At 34.0% G+C, this 19,940-nt stretch overlaps 1 protein-coding gene across 1 annotated transcript in view; it reads left to right on the top strand.

Moving 5' to 3' along the window:
• The first annotated feature begins 2,292 nt into the window (after positions 1-2,292).
• The window catches only part of LOC111051923 (zinc finger protein ush), a 186,494-nt gene continuing 168,846 nt past the window's right edge, over positions 2,293-19,940 (top strand). Inside the window, 1 exon segment of the mRNA XM_039423455.1 lies at positions 2,293-2,856. Within this exon segment, the coding sequence (XP_039279389.1) occupies positions 2,817-2,856 (40 nt within the window). The 5' untranslated portion in view covers positions 2,293-2,816.

The following is a 19,940-nucleotide window of genomic DNA, read 5'->3' as shown; positions in this document are numbered from 1 at the left end:
AAAAATTGACCGGGCTCGCAGGGTGGCCCGGGGGGAGGGGGTGAAACTTTGGCCATTTTTGGCCAGATTTGAGCTGAGCGCTGCTGCAATCAAAGTGCAAAATCTGACCGCTAGATAGCGCGCATGTTTCAAAACGCAGCTTCAACAGGTTCGTGAGATATAGAGTACCGGTAAACTACACTCTTGATTACCGTATGTTTTCCGGTACAATTATTGGATTTCAATTACTTTCGCAATTCAGAACAAAGAAAGCATACCGATGCTTTTTTTTCGCATGGACAACTGTATGTTGCGTGTTCCCGAGTCGGCAAACCAGATAGTCTTTATATTTACGCAGACAGTGGAAAAACAAAAAATATTGTATATAAACAAGTATTGCAAAATTAAACTTATATGAAATGTATTCTTTGTTTTTTCTCATTTCTCAACCATTCGCAAACAGAGAGTGAGAATAGGAAAAATCTGAGTGCAGAAGAAGGCCTTCCTGTAAAATTCGGCGTGCCACAAGGAACAGTTCTTGGTCCGATACTGTACCTCATCTTTGCCAATGAGTTGTGCTCACTCGACATTGGTGGCAAGATTATTGTCTTTGCCGACGACACAGCTGTGATATTTCAAGGCAACAACTGGAACGAGACTTTCATAACCGCTGAATTAGGCATGGAAAAAATTACACTTTGGCTCCACAGTAATATCCTGACTCTCAATTCATCAAAATAAATTTCTAGCATTTTCACTGACGGACTCCAAAAAACCTGTACGAAATACAATCAAGTTACATCACTGCAAATAAATCGCATAGACTGCAATTGTCCATCAGTAGAACGAACAGATAATATAAAATATTTAGGAGTTATAATAGACGACTTACTTTGGTGGGACAAACACATCATACAGCAAACAACAAAACTCAGGAAACTGGTTTACAGTTTCATTCAACTCCGACAGATACTCACACTGGATACGTTAAAAATTGTATATCACGCATTGGTAGAGTCAATAGCAAGATATGGAATCCTGGCATGGGGAGCTACGTATTTCTGCCATATCAATCCTGTTTTTAAAGTCCAGAAACTCATCCTCAGAATAATGGGACAGAAACATCCACTCTACCCTTCAGATTCTCTATATGAAGAGCTCCAACTACTGAGCATCCGACAAATTTACATTCACAAATTACTCACATTCATCAGGAAAAACCCGCAGTTCTTTCTCAACATGGACCACACCCACAGCACGCGAAGAAGGAATATTGATCTAGCAGTCCCCAGGATGACAACAACTGCCGCCCAGAGAACAGTCACATACTTAGGACCGAAGATTTACAACAGGCTGCCAATGGACATCAAGGAAATGGTACTGGTTAATATATTTAAAGCAAAAACAAAAACTTGGATAATTGAAAATAGAATAAATTATAGTGAAGACCTTATTACAAACTAGATATTATGAATATTATTAATTCATTTTTTTATCAATCCTTTTTAAGAGACTATTCTCAAATATTTTTTTCTTTTAGAATCTAATTATTTTCCATCAATAATTTTCTATTTTATATATAGGTATTCATTTACTCATTTTAATTTCTTTTTTCTAAAAATTTTGCTTTTTTTCATTTTATTTCTCACATAAACATTATTTTTCCTTTTAGTTTTGTAATTGCACAATAAACCAGATTTAACAGCTCACATAACACAGATGTTCATAATTTATTTAACAAGCATAATATTTGTGGTTTCCCAACACATATTTTATATATAGTGGGGGCCACAGAAAAAAAATACAAATAATGAAGCACTTGAATTAGGTTTTAATATAGAACATTATGGAATGAGCCTACATGGGCACTGTGGCCTGTGCGTATACCCGAGTTGGACATTTCAAGTAGGTAGGAAAGGAGGGAGAGAGCCAAATTGGAGTGATCAAATGAAATGATACTCTTTCATTACCTCAAAAGTCTATCTAACAATTGAAGATCCAGAAGATCCAATTGAAGATCAATTGAAGGGTCCAGTAGGATACTTAGGATCGTAGGACGTTCTAACAAAAATAATTTATCAATGTATCGGAAAGTCAGTTGTATACGACCAAAGTGCTCTTATTTTACTTGTTTACGAAGCCAGACGATGAATGCGGTGATAAGAGATTTTCCACTGATAACGCAGGGACATCCACGGTCTGTCAGTCATATGGAGTTTATCACCGGCGAAGAAACCGTAGGGGAGTTGAGTGAGCAGTGGTGGGGGAAACTTGGAGGGGGAGTTGGGAGGCGAGAATGCACGCGCGGTCAGTATGTCGCTTGCCGCGCAAGTGAGTGCAGTGCATGTTGTTTCCAGTTGCTGTCGTCCCGTGTTAGCTCTCAGTCTACGTAACATTCGTGTTTGACAGCAACTGAGTTGCCTAAAACTGTTTTCTCAATAAACGCATCGAGTTACAAGTTTCATAAACTCAAAAAAATCTACTCATAAGCTACAAAAATAGTTTTTTATTTCATATTGTACTTCAACAAAAGTTTCAAACTAATTGTGAGATGAATAATCCTTCATCAACCCCTGGCTTCCGCAGACCTTCATCCTCTCGACACGACCTACTTATCTTCGACGAACTTCTATCTATTTGTTGCCAGTTACCATGTTGTTGTAATTGTTGTTTATGTTGTGACTGTTAAATTCGGTACTGTCTTTGTGGATTTTCAATAAGAGAGCAAATACGAAAAAACTTTGTGACGTCTAATCAACAGCATGCTCACCTGAGATAGTTGATGCTCTTCGATTTAGTGCAACTGTGAACTTCAGGAGTAGGTCTACCCGTAGAAGATGTCTCGCAGGAAACAAAGCAATCCGAAACCATTGAAAGGTAGGTGAGGATTTAGGTTTACAAAGCTTTTGCTTCCAAAAGGAATCTCATGAAATATAAATTGGTGGCGGAATTGAATGAAAGCTGAACTAAGATACCTAATTTTTCAATCGTATTTCCCATGTGATGCAGAACTCAGTTATTGTGCATCGTCGTTGCACACTATTCACAGGCACGCAGAACACACCGCTCCGCTTTGCCGGCGTCCAAAACTTTCTTCATTTCAGTTACGTATTTCATGTTTGCTATTATATGTCGCAGAGAATGTTGTATTCTCTATAAATGATTCTAAAGAACGAACCTAGCCAAGGTTTGGATTCCTAATAACCAGCTGCCACAGTCGGCAGTCGCTCTGACTCTGATTGCGGTTCTTGTTATTGGTATTAGACAACCAAAGCCTACTGGCCAAAGGCATTGTCAACGTATAAATATATCAGAATTCACGGTTTCAAATTATAGAGTTCATAAATAGGCTACGGTTCTTGATAAGGTTTTTGTAATGACATTTTCTCTCAAATTAAGAACAATGATGTTAAAGGTTCAATATCCATGTTTCCTTATAATTTACTAGAAATTTCTTTTAGGTAATGTACCCCCCTCAAATTGTTCACCCAAAGATCACCCATTTGTAATTATTGTGTATTGAATAGATTATATTGTCTACAACTATACTATCCTAACCATTTCTTACTTTATCAATATAATTTAATACGGTATATACGGTATAATATAGTGAGAGTTGATCTTTTATCAAATGTTGTTATTGTTGAAGTTGATGTCCAAATATATACAATATTTATTCTTAGACGCTGGAGAAATGACAATGGATGAATGAACTATACAACCAATTCTATATAACTAATAATAGTTATCACATAACTGATAGTCTAAGGTCCGCTTTTGTAGCTATAGAGCTCTGATAAGACTGATAAGACATCAGAGATAAATCACACATAATGACCTATCTATTAAATATCTATCTATCTCAAATTATTTTCTGTAGCGATTTCAAAAATATAAAATTCAAGAAAAAGCTATCGTTTCAATATTTCATGAACTTCTTGAACTTTTTTTTTCAATTTCTATTGCAATCTAGTCTAAAAAGACTAATGAGCAATTTTTTCCTAATATAATAATATTATTATTTTCTTGAACTATGATGCATTATTTATAGGCCTTTCTTGAAATGGGCGGTATCAATAGTTTGTAACGCACTGTAGGTCTGTATTGAAGAATAAATTATTCAGTACTTGATTGGATTGAGGAAGTGAGGAAGCAAGGGACAAGAATGAAAAATACTCATCCCCACCCTCCTATCGGGAATGCCATTCAATATTTCTCAGTCAATGACAGACTTATCTCACAACCATTTTGTTTTGATAGCATGATGTTTGTCGTGCTTAAATTATGTTTGTGTGAAAGTGAATGATAATAAATACTTTTGTAAATCGACGTTGATTAATAATTGAATTCTGCCATAAATGTTGACGCCGATTGTGCTAGTTATCGTTCTATTCAATTGACCAGGAATTCAACTTTCTCCATTAAACTAGTGAATATGAAAATTATAGCTTTTCAAAATGAGTATTTATTGGCTTTTCTTTAATACTGTTACAAGTTGTACGAAAACGTGAGAACTGGAGAAAGCGTTTCTGTGAGTAGGCGCATTTATTTCAGGCCTGCATATTGATCATTGTTTATTGTTTTCAATTAACAGCTGTGGAGTAGCCTATTCCTCAAATTGGAAATTCATGCTTTTTGATGAGTCCTTGATTCTTTTTGTTGTGACTTGACAAAATAGTTTTGACGGAACATTTGAATTATTGGAGCTTCACTCTCTTTATTGCATTTTATCATTCTCAGATGCCATTTTTTCGCATGAATTTGAAGATACATCGATAAATAGTTTCTACACTAAATTCTCACGAAGATGAAAACAAAATAGTAGAAATCTGATCTATTCCCGATAATACTGATAATTTCTTGACAAAATGAGGAAGATACGTGTTCATATTCTAAATGAAATACAGAGAAATTATTATTGTCCAATTCTTTGGTATAGGAACGTGAGAAAATCTGTTTCGTTGTATGTGTACTCATGACTGAAATAATTATATTATCTTGAATATTTCATAATACTCAAGAACAGCGTCGGCCAGATTTTGTTTTTGATAGCTTATTATACGAACAGCATGATAATTCTTATTATAAAAGTTTGAGGTAGTTTGAGAGTACATTCGTATTTCAAATGAAGTGTCTAAATTGTGTTATCAAACTTGAAGGAATCTTATAGATTTTATAATCAGACACTGTTGAGGAAAATATCGCTCCGATTCTCTAAACACCCGTTTTTATGTGCTATTGGACTGATTTTTTTAAAGCCACGTCAATTTAACAAAGAATAATTATTATTTATTCATTTACTTGTAACAGTGTTGTTAATTGGTGAATAAATTTGATTTGATTTGACTTCAGGGGTGCCTCTCCCTAAGCTGTTTTATTCGACTCTGAACTCTAGAATGTAGCGGTGACTACTTAAAAACACTTCACTCACATGGGCTACTTTTAAAGAAATTAATAAAACAATATAAACATCTTGAAGTACCCTTTATTTCTAAAACTTAAAAATAGTTCAACAACTAGTTTCGATCCAAACTTAGGTCATTTTCAAGTTGAAACTTAGGAAATAAATTTAATTACAGATAAAATAAAATCATGCCTATGCATGCCTATTTATAAATAGAATAAAATTTATTTTCTACATTTCAAATTGAAAATGACCTAAGTTAGGGTCGAAACTAGTTCTTGAACTATTTTAAAGTTTTAAAAATAAAGGGTACCGTACTTCAAGATTTTTATATTGTTTTATTAATCAGTGGCTACTTATATAGCCTATCTAGTGCACACATTCTATGTAACCTAAAAAAAAATCTGGTGTGGCGCACTCACACAACTTTCCTTGCCGTTGTGATAATTGATCACCTGACGCGCATTTCAAGTCTACTATTCAAAGATTTGAGCCAGCTGGTGACAGAACAATAACGCTGGAGACATACGAGGTCTGCTATCTCTTCATAGTGAATTATTTAATAGAATCAACAGTTGCCAACAGTTTGCAATTTAATAATCACATTTTCTCGAATTTCGAGTTTATTTCGAATTTTAGGTGAAAATGTTACTGAACATTAATTGTAGAGATTTCCATGCTCAATCCTTTCCACTTGAAATTTTCTGTTTAAATTGTATCTGAAGCCTGATAATTGGGAATCTAAAATCAAACTTTGCATAGATGGGGCGGAGCTCCTGGAATTTTTACAGATATGGGACTTGAAGCAGTTGATAGAGCTCATCAATTACATTTTTAGGTATGAATTTGATCAAAATCGTTAGAGCCGTTTTCGAGAAAATCGCGAAAAACTCTGTTTTTGACAACATTTTTGCCATTTAAGCCGTCATCTTGGATTGCATTTGATCGAAATTGTTCGTGTCGGATCCTTATACTGTAAGGACTTTAAGTTCCAAATTTCAAGTTATTCCGTTGATTGGGAGATGAGATATCGTGTACACAGACGTGTACACTCATACACACACACACACACACACACCACACACACACACACACACACACACCACACACACACACACACACACACACACACACACACACAATACAGACCAATACCCAAAAACCACTTTTTTGGACTCAGGGGACCTTGAAACGTATAGAAATTCAGAAATTGGGGTACCTTAATTTTTTTCGGAAAGCAATACTTTCCTTATCTATGGTAATAGGGCAAGGAAAGTAATATATTATATTATATTCGTGTTGCAACAGAATCCCTCCCTTCTGATAAATGTGAAAGTAAAACCATAGAGAAACAATATCTTATGCTATTGTTTCTCTATGGTAAAACACCAACAATTTGAGCCTATTCGGTTGAAAACAACAACGAATATACTTCTCTTCAAAGCAATATAGCTCTCAAACTACAACAAATTAATAAGGTAAACAATAATAATTGTAGGAGAGTGAGAATGATGACTCCAAGCAATGTTTGCGTTTGATGAAAGAGGAAATATGGAATGCGCGTGTTAATTGATGAGTATCGAATTGAATAATTAGAATCTATCATGCCGGATCATCGTATTTTCAAGCAATCTTTCATAAACTGTTAATAATAGATATTTGATGGATTTGAATTCCAGATCCATACGGAAATACTGCTACCACTACTATAATATTTCGAGACCAGTAATAATTATTACTAATTGATCAATGAATGGAAATACCTGTTTGTACATCAGTGAATGAGTTTGCTAATGCTCTGGAGGCTCAATGAAATATCATATCCAATCATTTTGCAAAGATACTTTATCAAAGATGCTTTATCAAAAAAGCAATTAGTAAAGCCTGAGATCAAATTGATTATACAATTCTTATCATATATCATATACCTCACTGCGGAAAGAATGTTCAAGATAAAATGAACTAGGTTTGAAATTTTTAGGATAATTAGTTTTTCTATTTCAATTAGTAGAATTAGCGAAAATCAGTTATACTTCTACCATACTGAAACAATAATTAGAGATAGCCGTTGTGTCTTCTTACCTTTAATGTTATATATGGCGAGAATTATTATCAGCAGTTGGATAATCGTTGCTGAATATTATCGTGTCTGTTCTCTTGAATTTTCCTTCTTGTTCAGTCTTATTGCTGGAAATGAAATATTTAAACATGGAAGCTTGGGTGGAAGACTTTAGCTGCGACGTGAATGATTAATTGCAATTACTTATTTAAAAACTCACAAATAATTATTGACAGATCAGATGTAGAGTTAATCTGGAAATGGATGTGCTTTAATGATTTCAAGGAATACTGCGATAGAAATTCTATTTCCCAGTAGTTTCAGTGATTTGGAATTTATTGAGTTGTGATTAATAGAGAGATCTCAATGTGGAAGAATTTCTAGCTTCAGTGAAAGTCTTCGCAATGAAATCATATTTCATCAATCTCTCATTATGAACAGAAAAACCGAGATACTGTTGTTCATCATCTCTGGCTGATAAGGAATTAACCTATCTAGAATTTCATTCCAAAGGTTATCGGAATTTTCAGCTTACATAAGAGCTTGAAACAGTGAATCTTGACTTGTGTTATCTTGAAGCAGAAGTGAACAATTCATTGATAATAAAACCAAAGCTCACATCTTCCCTGATGTAGATTTCAACTAATAGCTTCATTAGCGATATTGTTCTTCAACATCTTCTCATACAGTATAATTTTACTTCTAAAATATATAAGGAAAGAGGTTTTGACACTGCTTTTATCACCCAAACCAGAAATGAGCTTAGTTTAAGTGAATCGTACTACTACTATTCTATTTTGAAACCAGGTTTCTACGATGTATCAATTCACTACTCATATTTGTTGATCTCTCACTGCATTCGCCAAATGAGTTATACAAAATAACTCAATGAGTTCATAATTTACTTCTGAGTCAACATAAATTATGAATTATGTAGTTAAATTATCATAAGATATAGTAATGATCATAATTTATTACTATTATGTACAGTAGTATAAATTATGATAGTACCAATTGTGTTAATGAGTCTAATAAATATTATAAGTATAGGAAGAACAGTCTTTTGTATCCATCGGGATAGTGCTGAAGTTGAAAATGAGGGAGGGATTATCACATTCAAGTTTGAAAACTAATTCAAACTATGTAGGTGGCATCAAAATTTCCGCAAACCGATATCACGTTAGAAAACTCCTGCCTCTATCAATAAATTGTAATCTTATTACAATGAAAAAATTATCTGTCAAGAAATTGAAATCTGAACTATCGTGCATTTTTACAGAAGTAGATTTTCAATAGCAGTAGCTTCTATCCAACATTTCAACTGTGGATGATTATATTACTTATTTTACTGTGGAAATAATATTGCACCTGAACTGAATCAACGAGCCCTCAATTTCCTTGTTGATTGTATACTAATATCATGACAGCAAAACCATAGCTTTGCCTGAGCTTAGCCGGAAATTTAATCTGTATACAACGGCTTAGGCCACTACCTCCGTAAAAAAAGCTGTAGTGCATTCGTGTGACGTTAGCACAGGTAGGGCTCCTACACCAATAAAAACACTAGATGATATAGATCAGCTGAAATCAACGAGTTTTTATTGGTGTGGGAGCCCTACCTGTGCTGACGTCATTGAATGCACTATAGCTTTGTTTAAAGAGGTAGTGCCCAGAAATATTTTTATATTATCTTTATTCTTAGTATAAGGACCATCTCGGTTCAAACGGGGTTATATCAGCTGTTTGTTCGAACCCGATAAAAAACACATAATAATACATGCCTTAAACTGATAAGCGTTGAACTGATTTATGATACATGGAGCCCAGTGCAACATTTCATTTCATAAGTATTTCATAGTGATCACCTAATAATAACTTGACCAAACATGATGCCATACAGTTAATTATTTAAATATGTCCTGAAATGTCCAATAAGTTACTGATCCGCAAGTGAATCTTGATAGATACATCCGCATCCATTTATCAGTAACAGTACTATATCCTGTACATAGAGTATTTTATGGAAAAAGAGAAAACCGATGTTTATCACAATGTTGTCAGTGTAATTGGAGTGACACGTGTGAAAAATCATTCCAAATGAGAGCTAATGCGGTACTTTTGTTGGCGTATTCGATATTACTTTTGAAGATTGTAAAAAAAAGATTGAAAGAGACCATTTTCGACAGGAATATTGTTTCACAGGACTGTAAATTCAGCATACGGAAGTAGCTGTGAACAAAACTACTGTACGAATAAAACAATTTGTCACAATTCATACTGCTTTGTTTGAAAGTCCACATATCCTGTTTCTTCAGTGATAAGATCAACAATCTATAGTTATGTTGCATTATTTTGTAGTACTATCAAATCGATAACTACTAATAGAAACTTATTTTGATATTTTTGAAGTAATTCAAACTAATAGATTGGTACCACAAAAATTGAATTATGGCTTGGTAATCGCATCAATCGAGTTTCAATATTATGTTTAAAACAATCTTCCCTTAATTTCTAACAGAAGATAAGATATTCTTACTGAAGTATACACTAAGAATTGAAATTTGAGAAAGCCTTCTTATTCATACTTGACTCCAACAGAGCATTTGACTAGCTATTCAACTAGTATCTGAAATGATCAAATTATCCTGAAATACTTGAAAAGTATCTGAAGCTAAATTATCACTTCAACTAACATAAGAAGGGTATCATAATAATTTCATCGTGAATTCATCTTCGTTTCATGGTTGGACTTCTTCAATTCAAAACTCACTGCACGGTTGAGAGAAACGCTATTATCAGAGCTCTAGCTTTTCATCGATAAAAGATAATATATTAGGAGAAGTGGAAATACTTTTCATTTAAAATAAGAAACCACTTTGAGCGTTGTGCAAAATCCTCTACCAATAATCTAATCTACCAGTGTGCCAGTATTGTAAAGAACACATATTTCTAGTCTAAGAGCTACTTAGAATGCAAATGAAAGAAAAATACAGTTGAATTTTATCCAAAGACATTTAGATTTGATTAGAAATACTGGTTTGTATGTAGCTTCTCGTGGTTCCGATTTACTGAACCCAAAACTATCTAATAAAGATAAGTACTATTCGCCTTGGCTTTTAAGAGATACTCATCCATCAAGATAATCTTTTGAAAATGGATGAAACACTCCTGAATCAGCAAATAGGAAGGAGAAGGAATGTGATTGTTATCTTTCTTAAAAATATATAGAGTTCAATTCCCTGTTCTAAATTATAAAATATATAGAAGTAGCATTTGGAAGAGAACTGGAAGATGAAGTATCGTTACTCTATAGCATATCCTTACTCTGCATTAGCCTACAGTTTGTACAGCCAATAATTTGTATGAAACGATGAAAACTGAGAAAATTACAATCACGTCATATCAAACATTGGTAAAACTGATAATAAATATAGTACTGTATATCTATGCAGGTCTACTGTATATGCTGTATATATGTACTGTATATCTCCTTGGTCCCTGAGGGATCACGCTGGTGCTTGAGTTCCTAGGGAGCTCTTTCAGGGCTAATTTGGAGTTCGTTCCTCGCCCCTTCTCAGGAAGTAATGGATCCCCCAGCCATGGCTGCTGGTTCTCATGGTGAAGGGAATAGCCGCCAACCAGGGAGAACAATAGCAGACGTGATGTCTGTGTGACTGCATCCCTGTAGGTAGCCTGGCTTATGGGTGTACGGCTGTGTGAAGGCTCTCTAGACTATGGGAGGTTCGACCGAGTCACCTGAATTGTTTGTCTCTGGGAGTAGCTGGGACAGTGAAGCCTGTCCGGTGGAGTGTCGGGGTTAGCCAGTGACACAGTGACACCAGAGATCAGGCTATGGGAATCAGGGTACCTCCGTTTCTGGAAGAAGCAGGCATGCGAAATTCCTATAGGCCAGACTGTGGGACTTGGGTAGCGCCTCCGTCTCTAACAGTAACATCATGGCATGTCAAAAAACCTCTCTTACTGGTGCTCCTTGTCCCCTTTTGGACGCCTGTGTGGTGGACGTGCAAGTGCCCACTTTGGAGACGTATACAATTGGAAACTACGAGTATTTTTTTCTGGCCTGTAGTCGAGTTAGTGTCCTCTCCGAGGATACGTCCGGGCCACAACCAGGCCCACGTACCGCCGGAACTGCGCAGTACCCCGACTGAGGTGCACGGTCAATTGGGGTGGTTTCACTGCAATGCAGGCTAAACTCATCTGTGATACTCGCCTACCGACTTGGCAATGCCGATGGGTAGTACCTTCGAGATTGGATGATGTTGGGCTGCCTCATTTCAACGTATATCTTAAGAAAATACTACGAAAGTATATTTCTACACTCGTGTGACACATCTCACGGGATATGCGAATAGCAGGTGCCCACTCGAAGGTGTGACGTTAACTTGTGGTGTCGCGGCCAGAACCATGTATATCTAAGCATACTTATAGATTTATAACTATGCCTAACTTGAAAAGAACATAATAATATAGTATAGTGAGAATGACTCCCACATCGCTAAATTGCTGGAAAGCTCTTCTGGTATACATTATACAAGTTCTAACTTGCCCTTAAAACTTCTAGCTCCAAAGTGAATCGAATTCTCTATAAATTTGAAAAACCGTTCTATCTTTCAGGAATCCGTTCAAAACCGGTTGTGTCAACTTGAGCTTTCACGTAACATATTCTCATTACTAGTAGTTTAAATTAAATTTATCTTGTATATTTTAATCATGACTCAACTTATTTGTAACAAGATTTACAACACTTTCTAGGTTCAAGCTTTTAAGCACAGCTTCAGAAATACAAATACTGTGGAACCTCGATCTAGTACATAGGTGCATAGTATAGTTTTAGTAGTCTGGGAATGCAATTTTTTAATTGTGAATCCAAAACGTGTATTTTCATTATTAATGAATATCTAAGAAGGTGTGAGGGAATTTATATTTGTGAATACTCATCAATCTTCTCATTTTACTGCTATTATCTGCTATTATACTATTAGGTGTGTACAGACTTATGCACCACGCACAACACGCGTATTTCGCTTTTTTCAGATGATTCTTTGCTTATTATATGGGCATTTGTACAGAAACATTAATATACAGCTATAATTGCTCAGCTGATGAAAAGTTAAATGCGCGTGTTCGTGGCGCATAAGTCTGTTTGCACCTTTACCTTCCCACGAACTACTTAGTCTTTTCAAGATGAAGTAGAGTAGGAGTTCTAGCACTAGAATCGAGTTATTGTTCTCTTAAACAATACTGTATTCATAGTGATTAGTCATGAATATCATGGCATGCCTATCTGTCTAGGGTTGAATGATTTTCATCTACCTGGAAAAACAAATTCCAAACTGATATATCAAAATACTTCAGATTGATAAATTAGAGAAATATAACAAATATTCGTACAGATTATGGTTTAAGGATTATAAAATTATATAAAAACTCAAAGAAATACGCTGACAGTTTTTGAAATCAAAATTATATGATTTTATGCTATTAACCTTTATGATAATACATTGATTATCATAAAATCGGGTATGCGATTTACAGTCTAAGGTGTGGAAATGCACCTGTTCATTAAAGAGAATAATTATGAGTCCAGTGCTCATCATATTCCGATTGAATCTTTCTGAGAAGTGCATGTTATTGTAGTATAGTAGATAATGAAAACCTCTTCTAGATTCTGTAACCAATTTCTGTTAGGACGTTGAAACATGACTACTAATGGCGATGAAAAGATCACTTGAGCGTCGTTTAATCAAAAACCAGATTAAGAATGTAATAAGCTGATTTCGGTGAGGAGTTACTCATAAAAGCATGTTTTCTTGCCGGCCATTCTATGACAGCTCAACTGATTTCGATCTCTGCTACAAATTAAAATGTAGATAATTACTCACGTCATCTGTAAATTTTAATTAATATTTGGACCATATTAGAGGCATTACTGGGCTGAAGTCGAACCTTATCTGTTAGCTTCCTGTCACATCACTCATATATTATTGTAGATAAGAACCAGTTCTGTGGCTGTGCAGAGAGGCGGAGCCAAATCTGAAATATCACTGCGATAACATGCTATGATAAGACTGAAAAGCGCTCAACTCGAGAGCTAAACTGCAGATAACAGGCGATTTTGTTCGATTTCCAATTGCGCAGAAGTAAAGGTGAACGAACCCTCCCAGTTGAGTCGCTTATTTCAATATTCATCATCATTTGTTAATTCCGAGATTCGTAATAATTATCAAGGTTTGGAAAAACTGATGAAGTGAACAAGATACGTAAGAAATGAGCAATTTTTACAATAGCCAATACAGTACTGTACTTCAATATTGTAATACAGAACTTGAGTGATTTTTGTTTGGTATACTGTTCTGTAAACTAAAGCATTTGGTTCAATTCCTGTTACATTATTGAATTGGAGCTGAGTTATCCAAATATCAACATTGGTGCAGGGTCTTGTCATTATACAACTGAAAATCAAGTATTTATTCTATACACAAAAATATGCTCTTAGCTGAGCAGCGGGTGGCCTATCGGGCTCCTGCTCAAGTCTTTGTTGATATTGGCTATTGGACACAGTACAATATTTCCTGTTAGCATCAACAATATGCTTTGATACATATTTGCAGAGAATAACTGTGAATTATTTCCATAATAATATATTATTTTACATAATACCCTGAAGTACCATGTACTTTAAGTGGAATATATTATAACCTCCATGGAAAGGTTAACATTTTTGACTACTAGAAAAAATGTGACAGTAAATTCATATTTGATCTAACCCAATTTCATCAGTTTCATTGGAAATTCCAGTGACGCAACTCGCAAGTGAAGTACCGTACATGAAAATATGCTTTGTCTTGAAACATATTCTTCATAACCCATTTTCTTTATTCGATATACAAAATTTATCGTTCAGAACACGATTGAGTATTGCGGTGAAAGTCATTAAAGATCTCAATAAAAATGTTACACGTTACAGGTTACACTGAAGAGTCACTGTTGTTCATTTTATTTTATATCACTCAAAGAAGAATATGAGCAAAAAATACGGTTTTGTTTATAGCTGGGATGTGGTCCATGCTAGTTTCTTTGTGATATAACTCCGGAATGTAAAAACTCCTACTCTGCTATTGAATAAGAATGATGACACCCACTTAACAATTTATATAGGTTACATGATCGTATAAACTACCTTCTTAGGTTTACTGTGATAGAATGCACTCCTGTAGCTTTGAACACAAAATTTCTTTACTATAATGTTATTCATGAAAAAATTCTATTTGTTTGGTAGGATATGCTTGGTGAAAAGTCTCATTGAACAAGAAGCATTTACTAACAATACCCATGAGCTGATATTAGTTTATTGATTTTCGAAGGAAATGGAGAAGTTTGAAATGAATTTGATAAAATTCATATAAAATAAAATTCCGATTACCGTTTTTATATTTTATTATTTTAGCTAAATGTGGAAATAAGCCCTCGTATACCTCAGTTCTTGCACAAAATTCTAATACTTTATTGATCAATCTCGTACTGTATGAACTAGTTCCTCAGTTTGAAAATGTGTCTGGAGACTGCATTTTCAACTCTAGATATTCAACAATGAAGTAAGTGAATCCTAACATGCCATCATTTTATGATGTGATAAGAGCAACTCGAGTAGATTAGGCAAGATATTTCCTTGTGGTTTTTGACTCTTGCGTTATCTTATCTTCTCTGTTTGTTGAGTAGCCAACTGTGTTGACACACGTAGTCAACAAGGCAAGGCATTGGCTTATCTTCATAATCCTAAATACAACAACAGAAAATAGATTTTGAAATTCATATATGGAGCTTCGAACATTGAATCACTGTATAGTTATCAACTAGACAACTAGTCAAATAATGTCGATTACCAACCGATGATGATAGTATCCTCTTGATTGGATTCGTCATTACAATATTTATAGTCTATAATTCAAATATTTTATCAGTGAACGATGGAAACCAAACCATTCAAAGAAAGGAACATTGAAAAGACTACTTTTTTGAAAACCTTTAATGGCGAAATAAAATAATACTGATTTTCAAAATCTTCAACAGAATCAACACGAATTGATTATCATGGAATGATAATTAATGGATGATCGAAAATCCTTGAGAAAAAGAAACCAGTGATGATTGTACTGCAGTCACAAATCAAGAAAGAATTGCGTGACTAATATGAATATATTGATTCTGATATGTAAAATGGGTGGCCTAGTCCAATATTTGAAATAATATCGAATTAAGGGTTTACATAATGATCACATTCTTACTTCTGCTACTTTCGTTTGGAAGAGTGTCAGTCAAAATGCATGGATGGATAGAAAATGGAGTTTCATTAATATATTTAGAAACAAAGATAGTTCAAATGCAGTTGCATTTCTTTTCTCTATGAGCTTTCAGAAATCAGAAGAAAAATTAATTATTCTCACTTGAAATTAATACAAAGTCTGAGGTAAATGCAGTGGTAATACAAAATGTAGGGGTAGAATGTCTATAGTGGATTCATGTTAGAGAGTAATCCCGGTGATAGGGCTGATTCTTGTTATTGATAGTAACTCTATCTTTTCATAATTGAATAAATGTTTTTAATCATTTAGATAAAATATTTTGTTAGTTCATTAAATTTCTTTATGCATAGAAACAGTTTGGAAACGGTGCAGAGTTGGAAAAGGACAGGCCTACGTAGACTACTTTGTTTAATGCCAGCAAAGCAATCCAATGTTAATCAGGTGCTGATTTTGTAACATTAAGTCATAAAGAAAAGATAGCATACAGTGGCGCCATTTCACCAAACTGCTAGTGGGGGGGGGGCAAAAACCAAGAGGTATTAGGGGGGGGGGGAAGGAATACTCCCAAATGATAGAGGGTCCTGAGGTTTTCCCCATAAATGTTACATTCGAAGATGTTATTTTATACTTCATTTTTTCCAGTTTTATACAAATGTGGTTGAAATATCAATACAAACATATACATTATTAGTTATAAAATCATGAAATATTTATTAAAAATATAGGTCTAGAGAGAGGCCTTGAAGTAGGACTACACTGAAACAGATTTCTTAAAAGAATGGAAAAAGATACATTTTTCTTTTAGAATGACAATTTCAAGCTGTTCCCATAACTCTCACCAACTCTGTACATACATTATTATGATTGTCTGATTGTGCCCTTTCTTTTGCTTTCACTGTGACATCTTGCAACCTGTTAATTCTCACGTTGAAATTCATGCAATAATTCACTTATTGTGCCCTGATCAATAATATTGTACCCATTCTGTATTCAAGCTTCAACTATACCACAGAGAATAATATATTCTTTATCAGGGGTGCCCAGCCCCCCCAAGGGCAATGGCGCATGCCCCCCCCCAATCCAAGTGTAATGCCCCCCCCAAAGTATCACAATTCCCAACCCTTCAGTTTTTAACATTAGTCAGTGTATGACAGTAAAATTCACATCTTACATTCTAATCTTCCAAAGGACATTATTTACCTTTGTTCTTTGTGGGGAATTCTTTCTGTTTTCATAATATTGCAAAAATATATACCATCGTTTCTTATTTCTTTTTAAATAGAAATGAAGTATCTTTTTGATATTATTTTTGAGACTAGCAATGCACGCGTTCTTGTTCGGGGCATCCCATGAAGGGGCATCAGAAATAAGGATAGATACATCTCATACCATAGCTCATTCTTCTAAGCTTTTCAAGGTAGTCTAAAAGTATGTTGAAAAATATATGGCCAACTTTTTCAGGGTTATTCAACCTCTTTTTCCTCCAACTAATAAGATTGTCTCTGTCTGACTTAAATGTACACTGTATTTTCTATCTCGGAGTCTCTCGATGCTGAGAAATTATTCTCTGTCTCAAATTTTGAAGCTCTTTTGTGTTGGAAGTTTTTATTGTGTTGTTTTTCTCTCTCCTGTTGAAGTATGTGTGTGAAACTTTCATTTGTTCCTTCCAAAAAGTGGAAAAATTGGAATAGAATGACTACCGTACTGTATTTTATTTTTTTATTTGATTGGCGAAGAGTGGGCAGTAATGTCAACTCTTTTCCACTTGACTACAAAATTGACGGAATTCTCCACCTTTTCACGTTTGAAGCGAATGCATTATGAATTGGAGAAAAGACGAGCTTGAGACAACTAAGCTTGTAGAAGATTGATTTGTATGCAATTTAAATAAGAATTTATTGTTGTATCAATCAGTATAGACCTAAAGAAGCGTTTTATAAACAGTAAAATTATAAAAAAGAATCATCACAGTTTCTCTCTCATTGAGAAAGATTGGTATGACTCTGAATGGCAAGGTCATTCATGGAGACGTTCATTGGTGCTGATCAAAGAAGAGAGTTTTCTACCCAACAATTTCAAATTCCTATTCTGAATCTACATTATTCCCAATAATAAAGCAACTATAACCATGTATTGAAAAACTTGTGATTATTTTCAAAGAGGCATTCAAATCATCTTATTAATTTTTTGGAAAAACCAAAATGAGGACAGGTTGTGGAAAAATGTATCCTATCAGATTCCCTTTAAATTATTACATAGATAAAATCCCAATTCAAAAGTTTCAACCAATTGAAACATTCATCTTTTTATTTTCCATAATACTCAACATAACCAACCGCTTCTGAATAAGACTGATACAAGATAAGAAGATGTCTTTGAATTTAAACTTTGTACAATTTAATCTTATAGAAGCTTGGTTGTTGTATCTGATACATCTTCAACGTTTTTCCAATTATAAATTCAGCAGTTTTTCGACAGATTAGATTGATCATATTAGTCAAATTTATTCGTTCAACACTCATTGAACATAGAGCAATGACTATTCAAATAATTCAGATTTTCAAAAATCAACCTTATATATTTATAATGAGCTTGAATTCAGTTTTTCTCAAGTTGAATTCAAGCAATAATCGTTATTTCTCATATCAATGTATCAGAAAAGCATTGATAAGAACGCTTTGGAGGGGTGAGGTTAACTACACTTTTTCCAATTGTATTTGAGAAAGTATCAAGTTAATTTAAGAAAGTATTAATTGTATTTGAGAAGAGTCACTTATAATTGAGAGAATGCCATATATGTAGATAAGAATAGTCAATTGTATTTGGGAAGTCATCATATGCAATTGAGAATAGTGAAATTATATTTGAGAAATCGTCAACTGTAAATGAGAAGATATCAATTGAAAATGAGAAAATTCTCCAATTGGCATGTCGTGACTTTTCTGTAGGCTACAGTACATGTTTGATTTGAGCAGGAAAGGATACACAGTATTCCAATTACTACCATAGGCTTTGCATGGGGGCAAATGAATATTTTCAATGGTGAAAGTATTTCCCCTGTACTGTTTACGAATGATTTATGAGTATCATTTCTATTGTATGTATTGGCAACGCGACTTTTGTCTCCAAACTTTTTATAAAACATTGCACTTGATTAATATCAAATTATCTATGTTCACGACGCAATTGAACTTTATCATCAACCAATGGATTTTGGGGCTTGAAAATATCATTTTTTTCAAAAACTAAATGTTTTATTGGAATACTAAATATATTATCATACTATTTTATATGAGTAGCCTACAGTTGTGAAAAATATTACTTGATTACTGTGTGGTAAATAGGGTGTAAATTTGAAAGATTGAAATTTGAAATCTCTTGATCAAACAATTCGGCAATTCTTCAATGGATTTTGGGGCTTGAAAATATCATTTTTTTCAAAAACTAAATGTTTTATTGGAATACTAAATATATTATCATACTATTTTATATGAGTAGCCTACAGTTGTGAAAAATATTACTTGATTATTGTGTGGTAAATAGGGTGTAAATTTGAAAGATTGAAATTGACTTCATTTGATATTTTTCGCAAATTTTTGACAAGAGAAGTTTTTTCTTCTGTCAAATTCACTAGAGTTTGCGATGTTGTTGATAATTACATTCCCATTTCAGAGACATTAATATCATCATGAAACGCCTTCGAAATTAAAATAATTATTAGATTAAAATGTACATTACAATTAAGTTATCATTGTGCTTTTAAGAAAATTAGGTTGCTACAGCAAGGAAACTCAAACACAGGACCATTAAAAATTAAAATCAAGCAAAGGAAATCAGAATAATAGTGTATGATGAAGTTATAATTTATTTTTGTCAAAGATTTACCTTTAAACTGATAGGCTAAAATTACTAAAATTCCTGCATACAACTCATATTATCAATTGTATTTTTTATGCTCTATATTGAGTTACAATTTGCAAAATATAACATTGTAAAGGTGGGAAAAAGTATTAAAATTAACTACATTCGGATATCTCTATTTAATACCTTGATTTTATATTACTACTTGAACAATAGACTGGTGAATGTAAGTAGGCCTTCTCACATTTTATTTTTTTTTGAGCTATGAACAAGTTATTCCAATAAATAATGAGAGATTATAAAGTATTTTTTC

Source organism: Nilaparvata lugens, chromosome 3, assembly GCF_014356525.2.
Source record: "Nilaparvata lugens isolate BPH chromosome 3, ASM1435652v1, whole genome shotgun sequence".
In the NCBI taxonomy this organism is placed as follows: Eukaryota; Metazoa; Arthropoda; class Insecta; order Hemiptera; family Delphacidae; genus Nilaparvata; species Nilaparvata lugens.
Note: the sequence above shows the minus strand (reverse complement) of the source record. Positions and strands in the feature narration are given on the sequence as shown.